This window comes from Podarcis pityusensis, assembly GCF_964106645.2.
Source record: "Podarcis pityusensis genome assembly, chromosome: 6".
Lineage (NCBI taxonomy): Eukaryota > Metazoa > Chordata > Lepidosauria > Squamata > Lacertidae > Podarcis > Podarcis pityusensis.
In genome coordinates, this window is record NC_138030.1 from 89,698,520 (window position 1) to 89,720,249 (window position 21,730).

Sequence of the window (21,730 nt, forward strand, 5' to 3'; positions counted from 1 at the left end):
TAAGAAGCGGTTAAAACGGTGGATCATCAGAGGTCCTGATGGAAGTATAAAAAGATTGTATAAGTGATAAGTTTTGTGGTACATTTTATAATTTATATGTTAAAATCAATAAAAATTATTTTTAAAAAAGAGAGATCAGGATGTTGGAGCAGATGAGTCATGAATTACCATATTTTTTGCTCTATAAGACTCACTTTTTCCCTCCTAAAAAGTAAGGGGAAATGTGTGTGCGTCTTATGGAGCGAATGCAGGCTGCGCAGCTATCCCAGAACCCAGAACAGCAAGAGGGATTTCTGCTTTCACTGCGCAGCGATCCCTCTTGCTGTTCTGGCTTCTGAGATTCAGAATATTTTTTTTCTTGTTTTCCTCCTCCAAAAACTAGGTGCGTCTTGTGGTCTGGTGTGTCCTATAGAGCGAAAAATACGGTATATTCTCACGATAGCAATGTAGGCACTAGGCAAGACTTTCTAGGGATAGCATTCCATAAGAAGGGCAACATCCCAGTTACCCCCGCTAACTGCAGAGATGACTAATAGGCAGGTTCATGTTAGCGCATGCAATCTTTCAAGTGCCCAAGTACCCAGGCTACCTACCCCAGTTGTGTAAAAATGGAGAGTTGTCTTCAACTACCTTATACTCAGAGTTGAGACACTGAAGTTAATAACCATGGCTAGCTTAGGCCAATTAATGTCAACAGCTCTACCCTGAGCAAAAGTTAGTCAAAGACAACCCAAAGAATCCTTTTCAGATTTGAAAACTCAGAACCTCATGGAAAGCACATGATCTATGACCTGTTCACCAGCTATAGTTGTCTCACGACAAAAATGGGTTAAGGCTTATCTCTGACCACCATTCACTTTTCATACAAGAGTCTAGGAATGACAAAAGGAAGTGTCATTTGATTAAAAGGGGATGGAAAATATTAGTCACAAAATCCTGGCCTTGTCTAACAATGGATGCGAACGTTCATGCAAAAGTTAAATCATCTTCAGTCACTTTGGTTGATCAGTAAAGATCTCCTGAGAGAGACAGGACAAGCATTCTCTTATCAAAGGTTCATTGAAGGCCAACGGAACATTCTTTTTTTAAAACACACACACAAACTGCACACTTAACCACAAGCAAAGTTTGCATGTAAGCTCACGAGAACTTCTGCCATATACAGCATTATCTGCTGTGACATTCCAGCTGTAGAAGAAAAGAACTGGGTGCTTTAAGAAAAAGCAAGAGGAACACTTTAACAGAGGGGTCTTCAGAAACATCCCTCCATTCTGAGTCCTGCTGTTGCCACCACCAGAAGAAACCTCATTAAAAACAGCAAGAAGTTTGAGCCCGTCAAATTTCAAACAGAAGCAAATCATTTCCTCCACAACCACAACCAATAAAACCCCCAAATCCTGGAGGATATTGTGGTGAGTACACAATCTCTGAGCACTGGCACCCCAGTTGTTGAGCACCTTCCATCTGGCAGTCTAGCTGGTGCCTATCTTGGCTATTTTCTGACACCAGCTGAGGACTGATCTCATTTGCTCTGAATAGGGTTTTGAGAATTTTGGAAAGAATTGGAGGATGTGTTAATGATATGCTTCAATTGTGTTTTATTGTTATGCTGTCTGTTATGTTGTTGTTATATGCCCTGGGTTCACTCATGATGCGGGGTGGAAAATAAATCCTATAAATAAATAACGTTAAATAAAAACTTGCCTCTCTTTCTTAGGCAGAGGGAGGTTTTGTTTTATGGTTTTTAATTTTGGTTGTTTTTTTTCTTTAAAAAAGGAGCAAGTAGTCAAGATTTCTAAAACTACTTCCTTCACAAACCAGTTAATTGATACCTTCAAACATCCTTTCCATAAAATTATCCATACAAATATCTATCTCCAGGTAGTAATCATCATTAAATGGGGGTCAGCCTAAAACTTTAAGTGCCAATTCTGTATAATGGGAATGAAACATTCATACCCTTTAAAAAAGTTGTGGAGTTCTTTCTACTTGTCCTCAGCTAACAAATATATTATAGGCTCATCTACGTCTAATAAAGATATACTGTAGAAAAGGTTAGTTCTTTTTCTCTTCTTTCTTTTATAGTTGTGGGAAGGCACACAAAATAGATTTGTTCTCAGGTGTGTGGGTCAATGGAGAAGATAAGGTTTGAAATCTCAAAGATGTAAATATCACAAGTTTCATTCAGCTGAATTAGTGGAAATTACATACAAAAAAAATCCATTATATTAAGGGAAATTGTTTGGAAAAAAATGGGCATGTTGAATATCATTGTGAAGAAAAAGATGTGTATATTAAGAAAAATGACATACGTAAAATGCTGGCAAACAGTCAAAATTATTAAAAAGGGGGGTCTGATGTGGAAATATGGTCAAGTGAAGTCAATAGTGGAAAAATGAGCAACTAAGAGAACCTGAAATTGACCAATTGATCCATCCCTAGTCTAAGGCCAACCTGCTATGCTTTATATACCATCTTACTTCTCACTAGTGGAAATGGCCGAAGGACAGAAGACAAAATGTCAAGAAAAATCAGGTGAAGGTAGCAAAATTTCTTGGGATCATGGAATTTCACTCCTAAATTGCCACTAAATTCCACCATCAATATGGCTGCCTTGGTTTTGCTTCATGCTGGATTATGTGTCTGAAGCTCATGGTATGACAGCTTGTGAAACCTGAGGTAGTAATTATCAAAGTATGCTCTAGAGGACACTAGGGTGTGACGAGACTAACTCCTAGCATGGTGCAAGAAATTTATTTAATAGTTATAGAGCATACGACTATAGAACGGCCCCAAAACCTATCTAGTCCAGCATCCTGACTGGTACAATGGTGAACTAGATGCTTTTGGGAAGTTCACAAGCAGGACATGAATAGCTCACTGCTGTGCAATACCTCTTGGTACGAAGACGAAACACTATTTCTGAATCGCATTCAAACTCAAAGTACTTTTTCATAGAGGAGGCTGCCTGCTACTGCTTCAGATAATGCATTGCCTTTTTCTGGGCAGAGATGCTACACCAGCTTCCTGACAGGTGGGTCGTTGTCACTTAGCAGAAGGGGTGAAGTGGTGGCAAGGTCAGTGCGGTGCAAACACACCAGCAGGAGCACCAGATTATTGACACTTCAGTCCCTCTTCTTCCCCATCCACCCACACAACTGAGAACGAATCTGTCTTCAGTCTTGTAGACAGTTGCCTCCCCACAACTGCAAAACAAGGTAGAGAAAATGAATATCTTCTACAGGATTTTGGCAGCAAACCACCTGCTGGCAAGATAGCATAGCACCCAGCTAGCTTCCAATCAGACTCTACAGAAAGTATGTCATGTCTCTAGATCATGTGTGGCTGGAACCCAAAGCAGAGATGCAACAGAATTACTTGCCCTCAAAGGAGTCTGCCTGTTGTATCTCTGCATAAGTCATGAACTCTGGGCTTACCATATTCTCGTCAGGAAGCACACCCAGTACTGTAGCTAACGCAACAGACAGAGGGTAATTCAGGTGGGTAATTTTGGAATCCCTGATATCCTACATTCTTAAGGTAAAACTTTGAAGAACTTGTAAGAGTGACATGGGTCTTGGTGTGTGTCAGTTCTCAGAAGCCTGGGAAACCCTGGGCAAAAGAGACTTTTGCATGCCTAACTCAAATTGGGGCAGGGGTGCCAACCTGAGTAAAATAGGGGGGCAGGTAAGCCCCACATATTTGATCACATGATGCAGCGCCCGCACACTCCATTTGAATGGGAATGCCCATCAACTTTGTGGGGGCCTGGCCCTCTCAAAGCCCCCATGACCCCTAGGAGTTCCTATAAACTGGGGTTAAATTCTCCTGGACGACCCAATCTAACCCTTGTGGGAACACTAAACAGTGATGCAAAACCAAACAGATGGCCTCCAGGCCTTTATTATCAAAAGGGCTTGCCTGAAAAAAGGAAAGGGGCACACCTTTCACAGTGCACAAATAGGCCCTTTGTTCTCCCAGCACCTCCTAGAGCCATAGATATTTGCTTAACACTTTTTTGTTTGTTCCAGGAGCTTTATGTTCCAGGAGGCAACTGGTCTGTCTTTAAGGTGGAGCGTTCTTCATACACTGTGCGAGAAAGAAATATGTTCCACTCACTTCAGCATGAAGTCTGATTTCACCTGAATCCTCCAGAGTGTCAAGTGAAAACAAAAACTACCAAGCACAGTTGAGAGCGTAGGATTGGGCATCTAAGTGCTCCCCTCCTTCTGTGAAGCATTATTCTCGGGCACCTTGGACGTTACAGCTCTCGTTTTATCTCTGCTATTGGTGCCTTCATTCCTGCTCTCTTGAATAAGGAGCAAAGTTGTTTCACTTTACACCACTGGATAGCCCCTCACAGTGAAGCAAAGAACGCACAGTGGCAATGGACTGTTTCTCTGGAGTCTGGCAGGCCTGCCTGGGAGTGTTTAGAGTACCCAAATTTTAAAGGAGGGCCAGCCCAAGACATTTTGTGGCCTGAGGTGAAGTTGGCACAAGGGATGTGGTGGTGGTGGGGATTCAATTCAGTTCACATTTAAAGCTGGACCTACCCAATCTGCATATTATCATCATCATCATCATCATCATCATCAGTATCTAAAACCATGTTTGCATCTCAAGGAGCATTTTATCCAAGGATAGCTGACTGACTCATTGACCCATCATTCTCCCACTTTTAGCCTGATCTTCTGATAAAATTATCTGCAGCATGGACAGGGTGAGAGCATTGTAGGTATAGTCCACGAGGGGGCAGTGGAAGTGTTGGTTTCTCCTATTGCTTCTGCAGAAGGAAGGCTGCCTCCCCACATTCGCAGGTCTAATATAAGCAAAACAAAGAGGGGAGCAATGTTTTTAGGCATGCCTTTAGATATTGTGGGTCATAATCAAGCTAATAAGTTCTTCTGAAAACTTTAAGACATAAATACTTTGCAGGTGACTCATTCCACTGGGTTCAGTGGGACTCAGGTATAATAATAATAATAATAATAATAATAATAATAATAATAATAATAATTTATTTATACCCTGTCTATCTGGCTGGATTTCCCCAGCCATTCTGGGCAGCTTCCAACAAAATATTAAAATACAATAGTCCTTCAGATATTAAAAGCTTCCCTAAACAGGGCTGCCTTCAGATGTCTTCTAAAAGTCAGATAGTTGTTAATTTCCTTGGCATCTGATGGGATGGGAGGGCATTCCACAGGGCGGGCGCCACCACTGAGAAGCCCTCTGCCTGGTTCCCTGTAACTTTAATTTTCGCAGTGAGGGAACTGCCAGAAGGCTCTCGGAGCTGGACCTCAGTGTCCAGGCTGAACAATGGGAGTGGAGACGCTCCTTCAGGTATACCAGACTGAGGCCGTTTAGGGCTTTATAGGTTAGCACCAATGCTTTGAATTGTGCTCGGAAATGTACTGGGAGCCAACTAACTTTAGTTGTACTAGAGATGGTAGCCTGTATACTAACAACAAACTTGTTCTCTGAGAGTTGATCTTTATGTAGTCAAAACAGCAGTACCTGAGGAGCGAGGAAGGGAAAACTGGGAGGAAGCAGGATGGAATGGAGTATCCTGGACAAAGACCTGGCTGGCTGGCTAGATCACTGACTGCATCAATAATATGAGACTGTCTCGATAGCATTTTCTTCTAAAATATGATTATAATACGGCAACAGATGTGCACCAACTAAGCAGCTTTCGTTTGAGAGGGAGATGCAACTCTCTGCTTTTGCTTTCAGAAGATAGAGGATTTATCTCATTATCTGTCTATAATATGACTTGCCAGGGCAATGATTTTTGGCATCGGTTGTAGAAGAAGAGCCTCTGTGAAAACATGTTATCGTTTTGATTGGGAAATTGCCTTTACAAAGTAGTTCTATTGACACTGGCAGTGCCAAAGATTAGAAATAAATTTGCAACACAAAATATACATAACTATGTGTTGTGGGCAGAATGTCATCTAGCAGTTTATACACCAATGACATGTCATCCTAAGATTTTATTGTGAGTTTGTCCACTTTATATGTTGGGTGTTTCAGCTATGGCTTATATGAAAAAATGAACAAGTATCATCGGTGACAGCAGTCACGAAATTAAAAGACTCCTGCTCCTTGGGAGAAAGGCGATGGCAAACCTAGACAGCATCTTAAAAAGCAGAGACACCACCTTGCCAACAAAGGTCCGCATAGTTAAAGCCATGGTTTTCCCAGTAGTGATGTATGGAAGTGAGAGCTGGACCATAAAGAAGGCTGATCACCGAAGAATTGATGCTTTTGAATTCTGGTGCTGGAGGAGACTCTTGAGAGTCCCATGGACTGCAAGAAGATCAAACGCATCCATTCTTAAGGAAATCAGCCCTGAGTGCTCACTGGAAGGACAGATCATGAAGCTGAGGCTCCAATACTTTGGCCACCTCATGAGAAGAGAAGACTCCCTGGAAAAGACCCAGATGTTGGGAAAGATGGAGGGCACAAGGAGAAGGGGACGACAGAGGATGAGATGGTTGGACAGTGTTCTCGAAGCCACAAACATGAGTCTGACCAAACTGCGGGAGGCAGTGGAAGGCAGGAGTGCCTGGTGTGCTCTGGTCCATGGGGTCATGAAGAGTCGGACACAACTAAACGACTAAACAACAACAATCATCAGGACTAGGGAAGGAAGTCTGATTTACTGAGAAATGCTCCATTTTAACAAGGTGCAAGAAAATCCATAACCAAACAGATTCTTAATATGGGCATTTTATGAAGAACTTATAGATATAATATGACAAATAACTGCAAAAAAAAAAAAAAATTACGCTCAAAGAGAAAAGGGGTTACTTGGAACCTTTAATGTTGCTAAGAGAAATAAAGATTTATTGGAAACTTTATGTTGCAAGATCCACTAATATATTGTTGGATAAAAATGAAGATGCATTAAGATGTCTCCATCTGAAAGTAATATTTAATTGATTTGGTATATTTTTTATTCTTAAGCATTGAATAAAGACTTTCACCACGAAGAATATGCCATCCTCATGCCCTTAAAATATACCTGGCTGAGTATTGTGCATTAGTACTACAGTTACTACTACTATGCTGCCAATATGCATGGTGCTTTTCAGAGCATTGTACCTCAGAGTATTGGTCATGTCTACAGAATGGAAGATGGCAGTATCCCCAGGGATACAGGGAGCTGGCTTCAGGCACCAAGCCAAACTCTGCCAACAAAGATGTCTGCAAACATGACATGAAGACTGGCAATGTCAACCCCATTGTGCAGGAGATCCCTTCCCTAAAACTGGAATGGAGGAATGGTAACTGTAATAATACAGAATGCAGAAGTGCTTACGTATACCTATTTTCTTCAACTAGGATAATGAGTCCCCAAATCTGTTGGCTCTGCAACATCTTCAGAGATGGCACAAATGGAATCACCTCAAAGTAAGTGCAATATGGGGGGGGGGGGACACATTGATAGAATACAGAGAACTATAGTTGTTCTGATTTTTGTTAGTCTCTTCTACTTTTAAATTCGATTGATTTCAAAGAGAGTTGTAAGCATCCCATTGAAATAATCAAGACTTTGGGAAGTAGCATTTTGTGATCCTATGCTAAAAAACTACTTTGGGGGAGTGTGTGTGTGTAATTTTTTAAGTAAAAGACTTTGCTCATTATTATTTCATTTATTTATTAAATGTAAAAAGGCCAACAATGTAATCCTAGACAGGTCTGCTTGCACGTAAGCGGCTGAACAATTGCTGCCCTATAAATCTTCCTAAAATTAGCTGTAACTTTGAAACCAATGGGGGGAAACAGCCATGCCTAATATAAGTCACATTGTTACATTCACAACTGACTTGTCACAGCTATTACAAAGTAGCTTACCAAAAGAAATAATTGAAGTGCCTAGATTGGAGCGATGATTTCAGTAGCACATGCTATCAAGACAAGATACAGTTTCCAAGAGCCAACAGGAAACTGATGTCTGGAAACAGCTTGCAGAGGCCGTGAAAGTCTCAGACCAGACCTGCCAGGATGTCTCTGCAAGGCTCATGAGACCTGCTGATTTGCCTGCACAGCTTTAACCTTGCTGCCACCCTGCCCACAGAGGAAAACCACACCACATGGGCTGCTACCGCATGGCTGCCACCTAGCGTTGCAACACTTGAAACTTCTATATTGATTTTAACCTGCAAGAATAAGTAATGCAACAATCTCTGATTGTACAGTGGTACCTCGGGTTAAGAACTTCATTCGTTCTGGAGATCCGTTCTTACCCTGAAACTGTTCTTAACCTGAGGTACCACTTTAGGTAAAGGGGCCTCCCGCTGCCGCCGCACCGTTGCTGCACGATTTCTGTTCTCATCCTGAAGCAAAGTTCTTAACCCAAGATACTATTTCTGAGTTAGCGGAGTCTGTAACCTGAAGCGTCTGTAACCTGAAGTGTCTGTAACCCGCGGTACCACTGTACTGGAGTGGATTGGAGTGATTATTCTGTGATATTATGGTAGTGGAGAAAGCTGCATGGTAACTTTTGAATAAATGGGTTTTTTGGCGGGGTTTTAAGTTTCCATATCAGATGCATCAAAATCTCAATTGCTGCACCTTTTCCTTTGCAAATTTTGTCACTAATTCCTTCAGGTCGAGCATCAGCAAATTCACATAATGATCACTCCAATCCTCTATTGAAACTTTTATGAGATTTAAGTGTTAACATCACAGTTCGCAAGGTTATTCAAAGTGATGTGCGTGCCAAAACTGTTCCTTTTATATTTGAGACAGGCAATCAGAGATTGCTGCATAACTTATTCTTGCAAGTCAAAATTAATTTAGAAGTTTCAAGGGTTTTGCAACATTGTTGAGCGTGTGTGGGCTTTCATAAGTTTGAGCTTGGAGAAACTGCATTCAAAATATAAAATAAAAGTAAAATATTGTCAGAAATTTATGGCATAAACTAATCTATATAAGGGACGCGGGTGGCGCTGTGGGTTAAACCACAGAGCCTAAGACTTGCTGATCGAAAGGTCAGCAGTTCGAATCCCCGCGGCGGGGTGAGTTCCCGTCGTTTGGTCCCAGCTCCTGCCCACCTAGCAGTTCGAAAGTACCCCTAAGTGCAAGTAGATAAATAAGGACCGCTTTCTAGCAGGAAGGTAAATGGCTTTTCCGTGTGCAGCGCTGGTGCTGGCTTGCCAGATGCAGCTTCGTCACGCTGGCCACGTGACCGGGAAGTGTCTTTGGACAGCGCCGGCTCCCGGCCTCTTGAGCAAGATGAGCGCGCAACCCTAGAGTCGGTCACGACTGGCCCTGACGGGCAGGGGTACCTTTACCTTTACCTTAATCTATATAAAACTGGGCTCCTCAGCAGCTGCAAACACGCATGGGCAAGCAAACATGGGCATAGTCAGGATTTTTGTTAGGGGGACAGAACCTTAGTTTGCTATGTATTTTTATTTATTGTTATTGATTTTTGTTGATTTAGGGGGGCAACTGCCCCTCCCTGCCCCCCTGGCTATGCCCATGCAAGCACATCTCCTATTCCAAACTCTCAAGGGAGATTTTCATCTAATTTCATAACTTTTAGGTCAGAGGTGGATTTAGGGCAGCGTGACTCGTTTCAACTGCACTGGACACCAAGCTGAGGGGGTGCCATCAAGTTGTCGCAGCCATGACATATGAGCCAAATGGAAGGCAAGAGGTGGGGAGGGATGCCATACCAAGCGCCACTGAAATTTGAAACACCCAAGAGCACCACTGCTTTTACCAGCCTTTGTACCCAATTTACCCACATTCTGCCTGACAAAGGAAGTTCCCCAGCCACTACAAGTCCACTAGCAAATATAATACTATGCCTAGGTAAAGGTAAAGGGACCCCTGACCATTAGGTCCAGTCGTGACCGACTCTGGGGTTGCGGCGCTCATCCACTTTACTGGCTGAGGGAGCCGACGTACAGTTTCAGGGTCATGTGGCCAGCATGACCAAGCCGCTTCTGGCGAACCAGAGCAGCACACGGAAACGCCATTTACCTTCCCACCGGAGCGGTACCTATTTATCTACTTGCACTTTGATGTGCTTTCGAATTGCTAGGTTGGCAGGAGCAGGGACCGAGCAACGGGAGCTCACCCCGTCGTGGGGATTCGAACTGCTGACCTTTTGATCGGCAAGTCCTAGGCTCTGTGGTTTAACCCACAGCGCCACCCGCATCCCTAATACTATGCCTAGGATGGTACAAAATAGCAGGTGAAGGGCTGGAGCAAAGTCACATGACATGGAGTTTTGCTGGTGTTTTATATATCATAGAATTGTAGAATTGGAAAGGACCATGAAATGCAGGAATCTTTTGTTCAATGTGGGGCTCAAACCCACAACCGTGTGATTAAAAGTCTCACGCTCTACCGACTGAGCTATCCCAGGTTGCAAAAACAGTAGGAGGAGTGTGGTGGTTCAAGGCACCAACCAAACAAAGAATAGAATGTATTTTTTATCAACGGGGGAATCTTCTTATTGCTAACACACACAGAAACGACCCAGACACTTTGCTAGGGTAAGCTAAAAATGCCCAAAGGCAAATAACAGTGATGGTTATAAATCACCAATGCTGTAAAATCCTGCAAACAGCTGTTGTGCAAGGCAAGTTTATGAATCTTTTGTTTGGGTTCAGTGTACAAAGGCCAATTTTGCTTTTAATCAAGAATGGATTAGGAATGAACTTTGTAATAATTAAGTGGCTTTGGTAAGCATGTGGAACTGATGTCAGGCCAAGTGGGGATGAAGAAAATTGTCCTCTAACTTTTAGGTGGTCCAGGATGGCTACTCCATTTTGTTTCTTTAATGCAAGATCTTCAAAATTGGGGGTACAGGAGAAATTCATTTCAGTTCACATTTAATGGTGAACCTACCCAATTCATACTTTCTGAAACAAAATGCAAGCCTCAACATAGTCCGTCTTCAAAATTCACGCTTCTCAGAATTTTGCAGTGCTCCAGCCCAGTAACATGCAGAAAAATGCATACATTAATTTGAAAAAATAACATGCAAACATGCATCAAATAGGGAGAAATTGCTTGCAAAAAATGCATATTCACTCAAGAGTAACATAAACATACAAAAATGCACTGTCTAAGGGGAAATTGCTTTGCAAACTTATAGTAGGGAAATTTCATACAAAAAAATGTGTAGGAGAAAAACGTGTATTAGGAAAACTTCACTCTAAAATGCTAATGAATTTTCATGAGGACTTAAAAAAATGTAAAAGGAGGTGAAAATACAAAGAATTGGGTTTAAGATTCAAAAAATTAGAAACCAAAATTGACAGATTTGTCCATCCATAGCTGCAATCCTACACACATTTACCTGGGATTAAGCACCAGAACTCTGGGAACTCAGGCCGAAGAATAATGGGGGAAAGAATTGCATGGTTGAAGTCCAGTTTCCTTTTAGAAGGCACAACACTTCACATTTTTAACTAACCAGCTCAGAACAGAATAGATCCTTAAGACCTTCATTTTTCAGGTAGGGGTTCCTCACCTTTCAAGGCAAGAGAATTACCTCTTCTACAGAATGATTAAAGGTGCACAAGGTCCTTTTGTTCTAGCTGGCCGCTGTAAAGGTAAAGGTACCCCTGACTGTTAGGTCCAGTCGTGTCCGACTCTGGGGTTGCGGCGCTCATCTTGCTTTATTGGCCTAGGGAGCCGGTGTTTTTCCGGGTCATGTGGCCAGCATGACTAAGCCGCTTCTGGCGAACCAGAGCAGTGCACGGAAACACCGTTTACCTTCCCGCTGGAGCGGTACCTATTTATCTGCTTGCACTTCATGCTTTCGAACTGCTAGGTGGGCAGGAGCTGGGACTGAACAATAGGAGCTCACCCCGTCGCGGGGATTTGAACCGCCAACCTTCTGATCGGCAAGCCCTAGGCTCAGTGGTTTAGACCACAGCGCTGTAGTTATTTGCTATTCTAAACACATGGTTTTCATTTCCCTTATTTCTCACAGAGTAAGTCTGGAGGAAGTGCTGCAGTGGTCTCAGTCTTTTGAAAAACTAATGGCTACTAAATGTGAGTTATCATGTGATTTTTAACCAGAACACTAAGTAAGTGTGGGGATCTGTTTGTGTGTGTAAATTTTGCAATGCAATTTTGGTTCAAAAACTGTGCACAACACCCCACTTCCCATGTTTTACATAAAAATGCATGCAAAATGCCCATTTTAAAGGAAAACATATGAGATAATGTATGTCTGCATTAAAAATGAGTATTTTATTAATCATTTCTGAGGAAGCATTGAGAAGCTGTTTCAGAATATATATATATTTTAAAAACCTGCATTTTTAAAATTGCACATGTAAAAACAATGTTAAAAGCATGAATGCCTTTCCTGCAAAGTGCAGTGATCATTTGGCTATATAAGGGATGACATGATCATGGAGATATTTGGGTCCCAAGCTATACTGTGTAGGACTTTGTACATCAGTACCACACCTTGAACTTAGCCTGGTAGTTAACTGACCACCAGTGCAGTCCTTTCAGCAGCAGTATAACATGGTACCGATAGTCTACAACAGCATGGCCCCAAGAAAGAGAATTTTTGTGCTCCGTGATCTTGCACAGGTCAAATGACTCACATGAGAGCACAGCTTGGAAGATGTGTATCCCAGTTTTGGCACTCAACACATTGGAGGGTATGCACTGTTACCACACCGAGTGACCCCACCTAATTTTCAGATGGGCCTATTGTCTACAAAACCTACCTGAAGACTGAATACAGCGATGAGAACATTGAATTCTGGTTTGCTTGTGAAAAGTATAAGAAGATTGTATCTCAGAGGAAAAGAATCTCGATGGCACAGAAACTTTTCAAGGAATATATACAGCCTCAGGCTCCGAGGGAGGTAAGTTAATGATCTGGAGAGGAATACAGAAAGTCTGTTTTGGGTTTGGTGCTGGTTATCTATGCAAATTAAATAGTGAAGTCTCCAAAAATTATTATATAATAATCTCAGATATCTCTTCAGGCAATTGAAAGCTAAAGATGGGGACCTTATTTTGTTTTATTTTTCTTATAGTTATATCCTACCTTTCTTCTATCAGAGAACCCAAAGTGATTCCCAGATAGTCAATACATCCAGACCTCCTTAGCATCCGCAAGGGGATGGTGATCTCTTGAGCCTTCACACCATAACCTGGAATTGTAGTAGCACAGGCAATAAATTTATGCCTCTTTTGCATCCTCAGTAGTCTTGTTATAATGGAGAAACATTAACTTCTCAGAGACTCCTTCTGCTCTTAAATCTTCCATGCCACTCTCTAAATTTCAGACACAGAAACCCAAGTAAAACCCAAGTAACAGAACTTCACACTAAAGGTGTGCTCATAGCAGCCTGTTTCCCAGGCTGAGAGTGTCAGTCTTTCCATGAAATCCAAGGCAGGGTCATTGTTTGGTGCTCTTTTTCTGAGCTTGGGGCAGGAGAAGAGGAGAGGAGGAGCTTACAAGGTATAAACCAGGCTTCCTCAACCTCAGCCCTCCAGATGTTTTTGGCCTACAACTCCCATGATCCCTAACTAGTAGGACCAGTGGTCAGGGATGATGGGAATTGTAGTCTCAAAACATCTGGAGGGCCGAGGCCAAGGAAACCTGGTATAAACAATGGAATAGTGAAACAGCCACGTCAACTAGTTCCAGGCTTTCATTTGAAATGAGACCTGCCTAACTGGCAGATTGGCAATATCACATCTGCCTGCTGAAGAGGACTCAAGGTGCTCATGAACCAAGCAGAACACACTGAGATCCTTGTTCATAAGTGTTCCACTGCTGCCCTTTAGATGAGCATCCACATGTGAACAGAACTTAGAAACAGAGCCAGCCAAAGACATTTTGCTGCCTGCAGTGACAATGGTGCCCCTCCCAGTTCCATGTATAAAACCCAACTGGACTAGTGGATGGTTGGTTGGCATCTGTCTGCCTCAGGAGACAATAGAGGAGTGTGCCTTTGGGGGCACTCTGTTGGCAGGTTTCAGCGCCAACAGAGCAATGTGAGAGACTCTTACTACATCACTGGTGATAGGATAGTGTATCCCCCCACTAAACCTGTTCTTTTGTTTGCGTGTTTAGCTTTTTTGGTATTTTTATTGTAGATCATCTGGAGATGTTTTTGTAGAAGGCAATTAATTAATTCATCATGTACTGTTTTAAAGAGCTTAAACATGGGCTTGAAATATAGGTCACTGAAGTGACAAAAGTAACAGTAGGGGAACATCTTGATGAAATCCTTCAGTGGTGAATATGACATCTGTGGCTTCATGTTCATGTGAAAGGTCCTGTTTTCCATTAGGATTTGCTTCTTGGAAGGAAAGCCTCATGACATTGTTACACACACAAAAAGTTGGGGAAGGACAGACTGCTTTCATAATAAGCATATTATGCAAAGGTGACCCAAACATGAAAAATCCATTTCAATTCCAAATGGGTGTCAATACTATATTTTTAATCTATCTATCTATATCCCCGCGACGGGGTGAGCTCCCGTTGCTCGGTCCCTGCTCCTGCCAACCTAGCAGTTTGAAAGCACATCAAAGTGCAAGTAGATAAGTAGATACCGCTCCGGCGGGAAGGTAAACGGCGTTTCCGTGCGCTGCTCTGGTTCACCAGAAATGGCTTAGTCATGCTGACCACATGACCCGGAAGCTGTACGCCGGCTCCTCGGCCAATAAAGCGAGATGAGTGTCTCAACCCCAGAGTCGTCCATGACTGGACCTAATGGTCAGGGGTCCCTTTACCTTTACCTTTTTACTCTCTTTTTCAGATTAACATGGATAGTCAAGCAAGAGAAGCTGTTATCAAAAACATTCAAGAAGCAACGCAGTCCTGTTTCAATGAAGCCCAGAAAATTGTTTACTTGCACATGGAAAGAGATTCCTACCCGAGGTTTCTTGGTTCAGAAATCTATCGGAACCTTTTCCTTACACTTTCAACCAGACAGAAACCACCAGTGTCTATGAAAGAGGGAGAATGAGAACTCGGAAGCGGCCATTTTCACCATCTGTTTTTGAGCCTTATCATAAACAAGAGAAAATCAAGACACTAACGGAACATACATGCAACACAGATAAATCTTGTCATGTTTTAACTTAGCACAGGTAATGTTGAACTGAACCATACAAATCAAATGTAAAAAATAATGTCAGTAGCAGCGTGATTTGTTTATATTTCACAGGGGGGGCAGCAACTTTGGAATAATCATAGTCTCTCTGAACAAACCAACCCAATTTCACTTTGACACTTAGTAACAGAGGCACCAGCATGCAAGGTCTGGGGGCGGGGGACGTTGCATGCCTGATGTCAGTATTTTGGGAAGAGCCAAAGCCAGAGTCAAACACAGTGGCAGTGTGGCTTCAGTGACTGGCAGCTCCTTATCTTCCTCTTCCTCTTGCTATGCCACCAGCAGGGGGCTGCTTTGACCCCCCCTTCCCCTAAGCGGCAGGAGGAGGAGAAGGAACTGGTCACTGAAGCCACACTGTACTTGGCTCCACGCTTGGCCCTCTCCCCCCCCCCCGATTTTTTGGGACATTGGGGGCAACCCCCTCCCCAAAATATAGGGGGTGGGCAAAAGGGCTCAGCCCCTGTGAGTTGCTGTCCCTGATTAATATACAGTAGCTGCTGCCCCAGTGCTTCAATTTTTGGCCTGGAATGTGTATGCCACTGTTTGCTTATATATTTGCAATGGCCACTCACCTAGCTAGAGTTTGGGGGACTAAAATTTGGGAGAGTCAGGAGATGGATGTGGATTTCATGGGGCTAGAGGGCCAGCAGCATGTGACGCCTCTGTTAAAACATCTACACCAGGCTTCCTCAAACTCAGCTCTCCAGATGTTTTGAGACTACAATTCCCATCATCCCTGACCACTGGTCCTGCTAGCTAGGGATCGTGGGAGTTGTAGGCCAAAAACATCTGGAGGGCTGAGTTTGAGGAAGCCTGATCTACACTGACTGCCCATATGCTACTAGTCCTGGTTCAAGGCTCTTGCATTGAGGTACATAGCCCTGAACAACTTGGGTCCAGGATACCTTAAGGACCTCCGAAGCCCTTATATTCTAGCCTGAGCACTAAGATCATCTGGAGGGCTGTTATTTCTCCCCCATGTGACAGAGCCCCAGGTGACTCAACCAGAAGTGATGATTGGTCCCATTCTGTGGAAAGCTCTTCCAGCAGAATATTGACTTTCATCTCTATGACAACAGGCTCTGCATCTGCTTAGTTTTTTCATTGTGTACCCAGTCATTTTTATTATTGCTCTGTACTGCTTTGAAGGGTATTTTATGTTTTTATATTGCTGTACACCGCCCTGATATTTTATGAGAGGTTGGTATATAAATGCTTTTATAAATACAACATAATCAAATAAGGTTTCCCTCTACCTTTCTGCCATATTTCAAGCACTGATTCACTCACTGCCATATGTTTATACTGAGACAAGCAGAGATGCCTGACAATTGCCAGAGAAGAAATACTTGGCAGTGTCACAAAGGCAATGGGTACTTCTTCCTTATTTAATGGCACTGCCTTCTTAGAAGTATCATAGGTGAAAGGTGTATTGAGGCAAATTGCCATGAAAGAGTTTCTGAATGTGCCCGAGGTAAATAGTGATTAATACTGAAACAAGGGAAATATTTCCTCAAGGAGAATGGAACGGAACAGCAACACCACAAATATGTGCAGGTATATAAAGGAGCGAACATCAAAAACTCATGCTGATAACAAAGAAAGAATGGCGGTTAAAATGGACTTAGCTGAGATGGCAAAATTGACATGTTTGATCAGAGAAAAGTCATTGTTGACATTTGTTAACAATTGGAAACCTATCATAAGATTGTTGCATGAAAAAGAAAAAGAAATAATGATATTTGGATTTGAGAATTGAAGATAATATTTGCTTATAGAAAGTGGCTTTGCTGGGTGGACAAAGTGAATATTGTTTTTATATAGCAGACAGAAGAAGAATGGGAAGTTCTTTACTTTCTGAATCTTATTTTTCTATCTTTCTCTTTTAACGTCTTTTCTCTTGTGAACTCTTTTTTCATCATTTCTTTTTTCTTTATCCCTTCCCCCCTCCTTTTTATTTGTTTATTGTATCTAAAGTCTTAGTTGGATAAAAAAGGGGGAAAGATATTAAGTTTTGTATTTTTCTCTATAAACCTTTTTTAAAAAAAGAAAAAAGAAAACTCATGCTGATGTAGATAAAACTTTCGCTTAGTTATGGTTGGACAATCATATACAGTAAGTCAAGATTCTTAGGGTTACTAGAGGTCTTAAGCATCCGGTAAAATAATGCCACAATTGCTGCCATGGGCATGGCCAATCCATATCCTCTTCCCCCTTTTACTTTGAAGAAAACCTCAAGAGTTTCTATCTTGTGAAACACCAGTCTGAAGCATAAATTGAGGACCTGTGATCCTCTGGATGTTAAAGGACATCAGCTCTCTTCATCCCTGTCCTATTGGCCATGCTGGCTGGGACTGATTTGAGTTGAATTCCAACAATATCTAGAGCAGGTACAGACAAACTCAGCCCTCTAGATGTTTTGGGACTACAGCTCCCATCATCCCTAGCTAACAGGACCAGTGGTCAGGGATGGTGCCTTTGCCTGATCTAGAGGGCCAAAAGTTCTCCATCCTTGGCCTACAGAATAAATAAGAGTCTCCAACTAGGGAAAGATGTCCAAATAATGCCCTACTGTGGTGTCTCCTGCTGCCTCCGCAGCCCTATATTATCCATATATTAGTGGGAGGTGGTCTGAAGAGGGAAGGGTGCTCTACAGCTGTAGGTTCCACATTTGATTTAGAACCTTGCAGGGTTCTAGAACACAAACAGGGTTCTAAATCACACAAGGAGCTTACACAGATTGAACAAGCTCCCCTCTTCATGGAACGCATGGGTGGAGGCTGTCAGGGAGCATGGCTGCAAGGGACCAGTAACGTTGTCCCCCCTCATGCACATCTAATCTTGTGAGATATAATACCTGAATACAAGCCTAATGAGTCTACATTTTGGTTATGCTAGTCAGTTAGTCTCTCTCGTTGCCAGCTTCCCCATGCCTCGTTCTAATGGAATCATGCTACCAACATGCAGAATTCAGGTAGGATAAATGGACATAAATCTGACATCAGGAATCACAAGACAGAGAAGCCAGTAGGAGAACACTTCAATCTCCCAGGACATTCAATACAGGATCTCAAAGTAGCTGTCTTATTTACAAAAGAATATCAGAAACAGACTTGAAAGAGAAGTTGCTGAATTACAACTTATCACTAAACTGAAAACTATGGAGAGACCTGGTCTTAATATATTGGATATTGGATTCCTGTCTCATTACATATGCTAATCATCTGCATACTATCCCTTGCTTTTTCCTGTTACAGGTAGGTAGCCGTGTTGGTCTGCCATAGTCGAAACAAAATAAAATAAACAATTTTTTAAAAAATCCTTTCAGTAGCACCTTAGAGACCAACTAAGTTAGTTATTGGTATGAGCTTTCGTGTGCATGCACACGTCTTCAGATACACTGCTTTTCCCTGCAGGACTAGTTGCAGTCGTCAACAGTTGTCAACAGGTTTACCATACCCATTGAGTCAATCACCCATCTCCTACTACCCTCCTGAGAAAAACCCACCCCACCCCACCCTACTATATATAAGGGTCTTGTAACTTCTGTATCTGAAGAAGTGTGCGTGCACATGAAAGCTTAGTTGGTCTCTAAGGTGCTACTGGACAATTTATTTTTATTTTATTTCAACATGCAGAATTGACACTTCAAAGCTCACCCCAAGAATTGAAAATATGCACTTGAACTAAGGGCAGGTGGTGTGTGTGTGTGTGTGTGTGTGTGTGTGTGTGTGCGCGCGTGTGTGTGTGCTGTTCTGCTCTAAATGTAGCGAGAACAGCTTCACCTTCAGACAATCTGCATTTTCACTGCAAGTGGTCAAAGAAATGGCCCAAATGAAAACAAGCAGGGAATCCATCCGAAAGTTCTCGGTCAGATGGGCTTTATTACGCTTAATTTGAGCCACCACATCATTTGTATCCAATTTCACTTTTGACTTAATAAGGCAGATGAAAAACGAAAGCAGTTCATTAAACCTTAGCCAGAAGAGGGGAGCAGGTTTGTGCAATGACTCATAGTAGCAGTCACTTCACATAGCTGATTAGCCAGACACCAGGAGGAGGAACATGTATCTAAATTAATTTGGAATAAGAGATCTGTTTGCACTCTGCTGTTGCTGGTTAGTATTGTGGATATCCTGGCATCCCACCCCCACTTACCATCCAGGGTTGCTCACCCACATTGCTAATTGCTGTACTAGAACAAGGATTTTCCTCTTGCCAATTAAATTTTATTTTGTTGGATCCTCCTTCTGTTTATGAGAAACATGTTTTATAGCTTTGAAACTGTGACTTGTGTGTACGGGGGTACCTCCTGTCTCTATATCTGGTGGCAATGACATTATGTAATTGATTTCCATCTGTGGAAAGAGAAAGACTATGAGGAAGGAAATGAACTCCTGAACAGAAGGGATGGAACACTGCTCATTTGAGTAAAAACTGTCTAAAATTTTACTCACTGGCTACTTGTGCAAACCTGAATGTAGAAAGGGCCACTAAGACTTTTAAAAGCGAGTTATTTTAATGGTCTTATGTTAAGAACCACTACACAGGCAGAGCAATCTGTATTACAGGGATGGAAAACCTGTGGCACTTCAGGTGTCATTGGACTCCAACTCTTGTCACAGCTGCTGCACATTGGATCAATATTTTCTTCACCATAACCCAAATATCCCCTTCCTCATCAGTCACCACCAGCATTTGTGAGGTTAGGAGTTTTTACCCCAACTTCTAGAGCAGGCATAGGCAAACTGGGCCTCCAGATGTTTTGGGACTACAACTCCCATCATCCCTGTCCTCTGGTCCTGTTAGCTAGGGATAATGGGAGTTGTAGTCCCAAAACATCTGGAGGGCTGAGTTTGCCTATGCCTGTTCTAGAGTACCACAGGCACTCCAGAGTTGGAAGGGACCCCAAGGGTCATCTAATTAAGCTCCCTGCAATACAGAAATCTCAACCAAAGCATCCATGACAGATGGCCATTCAACCTCTGCTTGAAAACTTCCACTGAAGGAGAGTCCACAACCTCCCAATGGAGCCCATTCCACTGTTGAACAGCTCTTACTGTCAAAAAGTGTTCCTGGTCTTTGGTTGGAATCTCCTTTCTTGTAACTTGAATCCATTGGTTTGGGTTCTAGCTTCCAGAGCTGGAGAAGACAAGCTTGCGCCATCCTCCATGTGACAGCCTTTCAGATATTTGAGGACTGCTCTCATTTCTCCTCTCAGTCCATAGCTGTCAATGTTTCCTTTTTAAAGGGAAATTCCCTTATTCCAAATAGGATTCCTTGCAAGAAAAGGGAAAAGTTGACAGCTATGTCTCAATCTCCTCTTTACTTCCATACCCTTTTCTCAACTTACTCTGCAAACATGTCAGTGCCAGTTACGTCCATTTACAGTTTGCGCTGACTGTAGGGAGTGGGTGTAAGGGAAGGAGTTAAGGATTTCTAAAATTTACAGGAAACAGCTGGCATTAAGTATGGACATGAATCATAATGCCTCCCTTATGTTTACCTGTCTTTAAACAGCCCAATCCTAAACATGGCTACTTGGAAGTAAACCTCACTGAGTTCAATGGGATTTACTTCCTTGCAAGTGTGTTTTAAAATGCAGGATGTGACACCTATTTAGCAATCCATTCACCACAAGCTGAGTTATTAGAGTATCATAGGTATCTCTGAATCTTACAGGATTCTGCTCTCTGGAAATGGCCAAGGAGTTCAGACAGTTGCTGTTTATTCGACATTTATACAGTTGTGTCATTTGCAATGGAAATATGATGTTTTGCCTCTTACTGGAAATCCTTTGCTTATTAGTAAGTGCCCATTAATACCTTTTATCAGGTCATACAGTTCATATTAACTGACGCTAATAGCAAATGCAAATGCAGTAACCAAGCCTGTTGCCCTCTTTTATCCAAACATTGTCAGGAAGAGTACTTGAACACCAGGTTCAATTGCATTTTCCATTTGCAGCCTCCTTCCTCTCAAATAAGTTCTCTTATTAAGTGAATAGTTTAAGAGCTACTGAAATCCAGTAGCTCTTGAGGTTAACACAGACCATTGCTCTTTGATATTCTTATGGATATCACTGAATGGACTCAGCAATTGTTATTGTTGTTTAGTCATTTAGTCGTGTCTGACTCTTCGTGACCCCGTGGACCAGAGCACGCCAGGCACCTCTGTCTTCCACTGCCTCCCGCAGTTTGGCCAAACTCATGCTGGTAGCCTTGAGAACACTATCCAACCACCTCATCCTCTGTCGTCCCCTTCTCCTTGTGCCCTCCATCTTTCCCAACATCAGGGTCTTTTCCAGGAAGTCTTCTCTTCTCATGAGGTGGCCAAAGTATAGGAGCCTCAGCTTCACGATCTGTCCTTCCAGTGAGCACTCAGGGCTGATTTCCTTCAGAATGGATAGGTTTGATCTTTTTGCAGTCCATGGGACTCACAAGAGTCTCCTTCAGCACCATAATTCAAAAGCATCAATTCTTCGGCGATCAGCCTTCTTTATGGTCCAGCTCTCACTTCCATACATCACTGCTGGGAAAACCATAGCTTTTACTATACGGACCTTTGTTGGAAAGGTGATGTCTCTACTTTTTAAGATG

The 21,730-nt window shown here is 42.4% G+C and overlaps 1 protein-coding gene across 2 annotated transcripts; it reads left to right on the top strand.

Moving 5' to 3' along the window:
- Positions 1 to 1,074: 1,074 nt before the first annotated feature.
- On the top strand, positions 1,075 to 15,391 carry RGS13 (regulator of G protein signaling 13). Of its 2 annotated transcripts, none has more exons than XM_081012363.1 (5): positions 1,075 to 1,412; positions 7,351 to 7,419; positions 11,969 to 12,030; positions 12,697 to 12,863; positions 14,775 to 15,391. In XM_081012363.1, the coding sequence occupies exons 2-5, from the start codon at positions 7,355 to 7,357 to the stop codon at positions 14,982 to 14,984; spliced, it is 504 nt and encodes a 167-aa protein (XP_080868489.1). In that variant the 5' UTR covers positions 1,075 to 1,412; positions 7,351 to 7,354; the 3' UTR covers positions 14,985 to 15,391. The 2 variants fall into 2 exon arrangements, with proteins under 2 accessions (XP_080868489.1, XP_080868490.1); XM_081012364.1 differs by lacking the exon at positions 1,075 to 1,412 and adding an exon at positions 4,463 to 4,484.
- Positions 15,392 to 21,730: the final 6,339 nt, after the last annotated feature.

What these genes read in the sequence shown, in the direction of transcription:
- RGS13 (XM_081012363.1), top strand. Translation starts at nt 7,355, where the DNA reads ATGAGTCCCCAAATCTGTTGGCTCTGCAACATCTTCAGAGATGGCACA. An exon ending in ACAAATGGAATCACCTCAAA is followed by an intron (nt 7,420 to 11,968) that starts GTAAGTGCAATA and finishes TATTTCTCACAG; the next exon opens with AGTAAGTCTGGAGGAAGTGC. An exon ending in AAAACTAATGGCTACTAAAT is followed by an intron (nt 12,031 to 12,696) that starts GTGAGTTATCAT and finishes CCTAATTTTCAG; the next exon opens with ATGGGCCTATTGTCTACAAA.